The sequence below is a fragment of the Oncorhynchus kisutch genome, unplaced genomic scaffold, assembly GCF_002021735.2.
Source record: "Oncorhynchus kisutch isolate 150728-3 unplaced genomic scaffold, Okis_V2 Okis07a-Okis12b_hom, whole genome shotgun sequence".
NCBI lineage: Eukaryota > Metazoa > Chordata > Actinopteri > Salmoniformes > Salmonidae > Oncorhynchus > Oncorhynchus kisutch.
In genome coordinates, this window is record NW_022261984.1 from 6,552,740 (window position 1) to 6,562,208 (window position 9,469).

The 9,469-nt window shown below is 43.4% G+C and overlaps 1 protein-coding gene across 3 annotated transcripts in view; it reads left to right on the top strand.

Moving 5' to 3' along the window:
• Positions 1–9,230, top strand: part of LOC109886634 (UPF0462 protein C4orf33 homolog) — a 12,238-nt gene extending 3,008 nt beyond the window's left edge. For all 3 annotated transcript variants that reach the window (XM_031814526.1, XM_031814527.1, XM_031814528.1), the window contains exons 2-6: positions 397–583; positions 2,110–2,170; positions 2,258–2,309; positions 2,999–3,198; positions 8,305–9,230. In XM_031814526.1, the coding sequence (XP_031670386.1) occupies positions 397–583; positions 2,110–2,170; positions 2,258–2,309; positions 2,999–3,198; positions 8,305–8,398 (594 nt within the window). In that variant the 3' untranslated portion in view covers positions 8,399–9,230. The remainder of the gene's footprint in view (positions 1–396; positions 584–2,109; positions 2,171–2,257; positions 2,310–2,998; positions 3,199–8,304) is intronic.
• The last annotated feature ends 239 nt before the right edge of the window (positions 9,231–9,469 follow it).

Here is a 9,469-nt window from a genome sequence, read left to right on the forward strand (position 1 = left end):
ATAGTTCCATTTAAGCCTCCAATAGTTCCATTTATCCTCCATAGTTCCATTTAGCCTCTATAGTTCCATTTAAGCCTCCAATAGTTCCATTTATCCTCCATAGTTCCATTTAGTCTCCATAGGTACATAATTAGCTCCATAGTTCCATTTAGTCTCCATAGGTACATAATAAGCTCCATAGTTCCATTTATCCTCCATAGTGTATGCAGCAGCCTGAATGTTTGACTTCCCTAGTATTGGTGCTGCTGTCAACTCCTGCACTCATTGTCAAGCCCGGGAATGAACATGACATCACAAACAGATCTGGGACTTGGCTGTTGGTCTTTACACAGCATAGTCTAATCCCATTGTAAATACAAAACAGCAAAACCCATAACCAATCGTTCTCTCTGCCAGACTGAGATGGAGTTTGTGATCAGCACCACATGGGACAGCCTTCCTGTGGATCATGACCCTGTGAAGGTGACGTTTTCTCCCGGGGATGGAGGGATGAAGATGCAGGTGTCTGCTCCCTTCTTCAACAACCCTCCTGGTCCCTCCGGCCCTCCAGGACAGCCCTTCCCTGGCCTCTGGAACTATGAAGGTGAGTAGAGAGAGTTATAACAGGACAGCCCTTCCCTGGCCTCTGGGACTATAAAGGTAGAGAGAGAACAGGACAGCCCTTCCCTGGCCTCTGGGACTATGAAGGTGAGTAGAGAGAGTTATAACAGGACAGCCCTTCCCTGGCCTCTGGGACTATAAAGGTAGAGAGAGAACAGGACAGCCCTTCCCTGGCCTCTGGGACTATAAAGGTAGAGAGAGAACAGGACAGCCCTTCCCTGCCCTCTGGGACTATAAAGGTAGAGAGAACAGGACAGCCCTTCCCTGGCCTCTGGAACTATAAAGGTAGAGAGAGAACAGGACAGCCCTTCCCTGCCCTCTGGAACTATAAAGGTAGAGAGAGAACAGGACAGCCCGTCCCTGGCCTCTGGGACTATGAAGGTGTGTAGAGAGAGAGAACAGGACAGCCCGTCCCTGGCCTCTGGGACTATAAAGGTAGAGAGAGAACAGGACAGCCCGTCCCTGGCCTCTGGAACTATAAAGGTAGAGAGAACAGGACAGCCCTTCACTGGCCTCTGGGACTATGAAGGTAGAGAGAACAGGACAGCCCTTCCCTGGCCTCTGGAACTGTAAAGGTAGAGAGAGAACAGGACAGCCCTTCCCTGGCCTCTGGGACTATAAAGGTAGAGAGAACAGGACAGCCCTTCCCTGGCCTCTGGGACTATAAAGGTAGAGAGAACAGGACAGCCCTTCACTGGCCTCTGGGACTATGAAGGTAGAGAGAACAGGACAGCCCTTCCCTGGCCTCTGGAACTGTAAAGGTAGAGAGAGAACAGGACAGCCCTTCCCTGGCCTCTGGGGCTATGAAGGTAGAGCGAGAACAGGACAGCCCTTCACTGGCCTCTGGGACTATAAAGGTAGAGAGAGAACAGGACAGCCCTTCACTGGCCTCTGGGACTATAAAGGTAGAGAGAGAGAACAGGACAGCCCTTCCCTGCCCTCTGGAACTATAAAGGTAGAGAGAACCGGACAGCCCTTCCCTGCCCTCTGGGACTATAAAGGTAGAGAGAGAACAGGACAGCCTTTCCCTGCCCTCTGGGACTATAAAGGTAGAGAGAACCGGACAGCCCTTCCCTGCCCTCTGGGACTATAAAGGTGGAGAGAGAACAGGACAGCCCTTCACTGGCCTCTGGGACTATAAAGGTAGAGAGAGAACAGGACAGCCCTTCCCTGCCCTCTGGGACTATAAAGGTGGAGAGAGAACAGGACAGCCCTTCACTGGCCTCTGGGACTATAAAGGTAGAGAGAACCGGACAGCCCTTCCCTGCCCTCTGGGACTATAAAGGTGGTTAGAGAGAGAACAGTGGTGGTTTGTTCTGGTCGTGGGGGTAATTGCATAATCATAACTATTACTACCATAATAATTGTGAAGTGAATGTTGAATGTATCGTTGATTGCTCATTTTTATGTTTGTGGACGTTTTTTCGTCATCCTACTTTAGGCCACTAGGCACAACAAGATGGTTTTCAATGCGTATAATATAACCCTTTTGATGTTATTTTTGTACAGTGGTTGAGGCGTTCTTCCTGGACAGTACTACTGTGAACTATCTAGAGGTGGAAGTGTGTCCGTAAGTAGAGCCGTTCTCTAAAGGTGTTGATGGTCTGATTGATGGTTCTCCAGTAGCACTATACTGATTATTGCTCTTCTGTTGCAGACATGGACAACACTTGGTGTTACTGCTCTCTGGAAGAGGTCACGCATTCATGGTACGTGACCACCCTCACATCCTCCCTATGAATGAATGGGACTGGATGGATGAATGACTGGATGGATGAATGACTGGATGGATGGATGAATGACTGGATGAATGACTGGATGGATGAATGACTGGATGGATGAATGACTGGATGGATGAATGACTGGATGGATGAATGACTGGATGGATGGATGAATGACTGGATGGATGGATGAATGACTGGATGGATGAATGACTGGATGAATGACTGGATGGATGAATGACTGGATGGATGAATGAATGGATGAATGACTGGATGGATGGATGAATGACTGGATGGATGAATGACTGGATGGATGAATGACTGAATGGATGAATGACTGGATGGATGGATGATTGACTGGATGGATGGATGAATGACTGAATGGATGAATGACTGAATGAATGAATGAATGGATGAATGATTGAATGGATGAATGATTGAATGGATGGATGAATAACTGAATGGATGAATTAATGCATGAATGGATGAACAATGGAACAGTACAATGTATTACACTCAATTCTTATGAATATTTAGTTCTGCCCCAATATATTTCATCAAGTTATATTCACACAGACTTACCTGTATTTTAGTCACTTACCCTAACAGTAATCTAAGGGTCCAACAGATACAGTCATCAGTTTGGTTTAAAACCAATTTTTTGTTTTTGTTTCCAGCAACAACTGCCCCTGTCGTTCACGGCAACCATCACAGGAAACAGGTGGGAGGGTGAGGCTCTTCTCCCCTGGTGCTACTTCCCCCCTAACGTGAACAAGATGAACTCGTACGCCATCCACGGGTCCGGGGCGGGGCGAACCTACGAGTCCCTCTACCCCGTCCCCCAGGCTGACCTCGTGGAGGGACAGAAGCCCAACTTGTGAGTCTGTTTATTGCCTTCAGAAAGTATTCACAGCCCCAGACTTTTTCCACATTGTGTTGTTGTAACAGCCTGAATGTAAAATGGATTAGATTGAGTTTGTTTGTCACTGGCCTACACAGAATACCCCATAATGTAAAAGTGGAATTATGTATTTTACTCAGTTGCCCGAGAGGAAGGAAACTGCTCAGGGATTTCACCATGAGGCCAATAGTGACTTTAAAAACAGTTACAGAGTGGTCAATGGCTGTGATAGGAGAAAACTGAGGATAGATCAATAACATTGTAGTTACTCCACAATACTAACCTAAATGACAGTGATAAGAAAGAACCCAGTACAGAATAAAAATATTCCAAAACATGCATTCTGTTCGCAATAAGGCACTAAAGTAATGCTGCAAAAAAATGGCTAGGCAATTAACCTTTTGTCTTGAATACAAAGTGTTATGTTTGGGACAAATCCAGTTACTGAGTACCACTCTCCATGTGTTCAAGCATAATGGTGGCTGCATCATGTTATGGGTATGCTTGTAATCGTTAAGGACTGGGGAGTTTTTCAGTAAAAAAAATGAATGGAATGGAGCTAAGCACATGCAAAATCCTAGAGGAAAACCTGGTTCAGTCTGCTTTCACTGTGAGATGAATTCACCTTTCAGCAGGACAATAACCTAAAACACAAGGCTAAATCTACACTGGAGTTGCTTACTAAGAAGACATTGAATGTTCCTGAGTGACCGAGTTACAGTTTTGACTTAAATCTGCTTGAAAATCTATGGCAAGACCTGAAAATGGTTGTCTAGCAATGATCAATGATAGAGCTTGAAGAAATTTGAAAATAATAATGGGCAAATGTTGCACAATTCAGGTGTGGAACATTTTAATATCCACATTAGCACACTACTTAGAAGGCTCAAGGCATAGCTTCATTAAAGTGGTATGCAAGTGTGTGCTGATCAGTAATGGTATTGAGGCCTACAGTGTTGACCCATCAAATACTGATCAGTAATGGTATTGAGGCCTACAGTGTTGACCCATCAAATACTGATCAGTAATGGTATTGAGGCCTACAGTGTTGACCCATCAGATACTGATCAGTAATGGTATTGAGGCCTACAGTGTTGACCCATCAGATACTGATCAGTAATGGTATTGAGGCCTACAGTGTTGACCCATCAAATACTGATCAGTAATGGTATTGAGGCCTACATTGTTGATCCATCAAATACTGATCAGTAATGGTATTGAGGCCTACAGTGTTGACCCATCAAATACTGATCAGTAATGTTATTGAGGCCTACAGTGTTGATCCATCTGATCAGTAATGGTATTGAGGCCTACAGTGTTGATCCATCTGATCAGTAATGGTATTGAGGCCTACATTGTTGATCCATCAAATACTGATCAGTAATGGTATTGAGGCCTACAGTGTTGATCCATCTGATCAGTAATGGTATTGAGGCCTACATTGTTGATCCATCAAATACTGATCAGTAATGGTATTGAGGCCTACAGTGTTGATCCATCTGATCAGTAATGGTATTGAGGCCTACAGTGTTGACCCATCAAATACTGATCAGTAATGGTATTGAGGCCTACATTGTTGATCCATCAAATACTGATCAGTAATGGTATTGAGGCCTACAGTGTTGACCCATCAAATACTGATCAGTAATGTTATTGAGGCCTACAGTGTTGATCCATCTGATCAGTAATGGTATTGAGGCCTACAGTGTTGATCCATCTGATCAGTAATGGTATTGAGGCCTACATTGTTGATCCATCTAATACTGATCAGTAATGGTATTGAGGCCTACAGTGTTGATCCATCTGATCAGTAATGGTATTGAGGCCTACATTGTTGATCCATCTAATACTGATCAGTAATGGTATTGAGGCCTACAGTGTTGATCCATCTGATCAGTAATGGTATTGAGGCCTACATTGTTGATCCATCAAATACTGATCAGTAATGGTATTGAGGCCTACAGTGTTGATCCATCTGATCAGTAATGGTATTGAGGCCTACATTGTTGATCCATCAAATACTGATCAGTAATGGTATTGAGGCCTACAGTGTTGATCCATCTGATCAGTAATGGTATTGAGGCCTACATTGTTGATCCATCAAATACTGATCAGTAATGGTATTGAGGCCTACAGTGTTGATCCATCTGATCAGTAATGGTATTGAGGCCTACAGTGTTGATCCATCTGATCAGTAATGGTATTGAGGCCTACATTGTTGATCCATCAAATACTGATCAGTAATGGTATTGAGGCCTACCGTGTTGATCCATCTGATCAGTAATGGTATTGAGGCCTACAGTGTTGAACCATCAAATACTGATCAGTAATGGTATTGAGGCCTACAGTGTTGATCCATCTGATCAGTAATGGTATTGAGGCCTACAGTGTTGACCCATCAGATACTGATCAGTAATGGTATTGAGGCCTACAGTGTTGACCCATCAAATACTGATCAGTAATGGTATTGAGGCCTACATTGTTGATCCATCAAATACTGATCAGTAATGGTATTGAGGCCTACAGTGTTGACCCATCAAATACTGATCAGTAATGTTATTGAGGCCTACAGTGTTGATCCATCTGATCAGTAATGGTATTGAGGCCTACATTGTTGATCCATCAAATACTGATCAGTAATGGTATTGAGGCCTACAGTGTTGATCCATCTGATCAGTAATGGTATTGAGGCCTACATTGTTGATCCATCAAATACTGATCAGTAATGGTATTGAGGCCTACAGTGTTGATCCATCTGATCAGTAATGGTATTGAGGCCTACAGTGTTGATCCATCTGATCAGTAATGGTATTGAGGCCTACATTGTTGATCCATCAAATACTGATCAGTAATGGTATTGAGGCCTACCGTGTTGATCCATCTGATCAGTAATGGTATTGAGGCCTACAGTGTTGAACCATCAAATACTGATCAGTAATGGTATTGAGGCCTACAGTGTTGATCCATCTGATCAGTAATGGTATTGAGGCCTACAGTGTTGACCCATCAGATACTGATCAGTAATGGTATTGAGGCCTACAGTGTTGACCCATCAAATACTGATCAGTAATGGTATTGAGGCCTACATTGTTGATCCATCAAATACTGATCAGTAATGGTATTGAGGCCTACAGTGTTGACCCATCAAATACTGATCAGTAATGTTATTGAGGCCTACAGTGTTGATCCATCTGATCAGTAATGGTATTGAGGCCTACATTGTTGATCCATCAAATACTGATCAATAATGGTATTGAGGCCTACAGTGTTGATCCATCTGATCAGTAATGGTATTGAGGCCTACATTGTTGATCCATCAAATACTGATCAGTAATGGTATTGAGGCCTACAGTGTTGATCCATCTGATCAGTAATGGTATTGAGGCCTACATTGTTGATCCATCAAATACTGATCAGTAATGGTATTGAGGCCTACAGTGTTGATCCATCTGATCAGTAATGGTATTGAGGCCTACAGTGTTGATCCATCTGATCAGTAATGGTATTGAGGCCTACATTGTTGATCCATCAAATACTGATCAGTAATGGTATTGAGGCCTACAGTGTTGATCCATCTGATCAGTAATGGTATTGAGGTCTACAGTGTTGACCCATCAAATACGGATCAGTAATGGTATTGAGGCCTTACAGTGTTGACCCATCAAATATGGATCAGTAATGGTATTGAGGTCTACAGTGTTGATCCATCAAATACTGATCAGTAAGGGTATTGAGGCCTACAGTGTTGACCCATCTGATCAGTAATGGTATTGAGGCCTACAGTGTTGATCCATCAAATACTGATCAGTAATGGTATTGAGGCCTACAGTGTTGACCCATCTGATCAGTAATGGTATTGAGGCCTACAGTGTTGATCCATCTGATCAGTAATGGTATTGAGGCCTACAGTGTTGATCCATCTGATCAGTAATGGTATTGAGGCCTACAGTGTTGACCCATCTGATCAGTAATGGTATTGAGGCCTACAGTGTTTACCCATCTGATCAGTAAGGGTATTGAGGCCTACAGTGTTGATCCATCTGATCAGTGAGATGATTATGGTGGTATGCAGTTGTCTCGCGTCTTGCCTTTTTGGTTGAATAAATGTAATGTACTGTGAAAGTGTTGCTAATGACTCGTTAGCCATGAGCAAAATGTTGCTACAACATTGATCAATGATATGTTTAGGGCCACAACGTCTGCTTCGATGCAGAGCCGCAGTGTGAGCCAGAAGACTCTGTAACTACTGTACATAAATATAAATGACACGTCTGTCTACCTTTCTCTGTCAGAGGACTCTAGTTACTGTAGATACTGTCTGTAGAAAAGGAGGGTCCATGTCTGTCTACCTTTCTCTGCCAGAGGACTCTAGTTACTGTAGATACTGTCTGTAGAAAAGGAGGGTCCATGTCTGTCTACCTTTCTCTGTCAGAGGACTCTAGTTACTGTAGATACTGTCTGTAGAAAAGGAGGGTCCATGTCTGTCTGTAGAAAAGGAGGGTCCATGTCTGTCTGTAGAAAAGGAGGGTCCATGTCTGTCTATAGAAAAGGAGGGTTCATGTCTGTCTGTAGAAAAGGAGGGTTCATGTCTGTCTGTAGAAAAGGAGGGTTCATGTCTGTCTACCTTTCTTTAGTCAGAACACAGTCTCTTCCTTCTTAAGACACACAATGTTCAAGGCTGAAACTCTTACAGAGCATTTTTCAGGCGAAGACTGCACTGCCGACTCTATACAAACACACACACACACACAACTCTACTTTTAAAAATATGTTTAGATGACGGAGATAAAGCCTACTCCTCTGCAGCATAACTATTCTCTGTGTGTGTGTGTGTGTGTGACAGAGACACCTCTCCACCACTGCATAAGTATTCAGTGCTTAGATGTGTTAGCTGTCAGTGGACAGATTCCAATAGTCAGCCCCATGTTTTATTACACTGAGAAAATGACATGCAAATTCACAGGTTTCTGTGTGCGAGTGTTCGTGCGCGTGTGTATCGCAAATTCACAGATTGTGTGTGTTACCAAACTGACAGACTGCACTTTTCTCTCTCTCTCTCTCTCTCTCTCTCTCACGACGCAGCCACCTCTTGGAATATTTCCAAGACTTTCGCCTGCAAAGCATCATGGGAGGGGACTGGGTCCAGCCCGAGTCGGATCTCTGGAAGGGAAAGTGATGAGTCGGGAGAACACACACACTGGAACACACACGCGTCATGACAGCCGGTGCGACCAAAGTCACGGAGGAGGAACGATCGATCTTGATTAGTTAGTGATGTCAGACTGGATGAAATATGTTACCAGTTTGTCAGATGGTATTAACACCTCACCTCAAACTGCCTTTTACCAACTGCCAGAGGCCTGGTTCAAAAAACACATGAAGGGGTTTCTAGTTTTTATTTTTCTATGAATGAAAGTGAGAATCAAAGTATATTATATCTGTGCTTTCTGTTTTATAGATTTATGCCTTTTTCTCTGAAATGAAAGACCATTGAATTTGATCATTTTCAATGCTACCTCCAATTCATTGTGGGAGTATCATTGTTATTCAATTAGATGAAGGCTCATCATGATGAGTTTACACTTTTGATTCATGGTTTCGTGCAATGCATTGATCATCAGACACCAATATGTCTGTAATTCATCATTGTGACCAATTCTACTGTGCTGAAGCTGGAGTAAGGCTGTTTTGCTTCAATTATTCCCGAGCAAATGAAAATGGATTGTCTGGCATCCCAAATGGCATCCTATTCCCTGTTTTAGTGCAATACATTTCAGAAGTAGTTAGCTACATAGGGAATAGGGTGCCATTTGGGATGCCAGACATTGAGATAATTAGTAGTCATTAGATAACAGCCATATGTGCCCTTTTTTGTAATGATGTTAAATGAGCTCTTGGGTCGTCATTACTTCTGGGATCCATATAGGACTGTTGTCTTATGGAATGTTAATGGACGTAGATGGGCTGCAGCCTATTAAATAAATACATGGAGTAAACGATGTCCCGTGGAGCTTTGTCATTGATGTGTTTCTTGAACACTCCATACGATGTGCATCACATGCATGTGGGCTTACACACACACACACACACACACACACACACAAACTATAATCACAGCCCTCTTATCCAGGGTATTAATCCTCCCACAGTCTCACTAGAGACTCACAAACCATCCGGTCAAACGTTTGAGGCTCTCCACCCCTCCAGCAAGTCCTCTGCTCCTTCTCTCCAATCTGCTCCTCTGTCC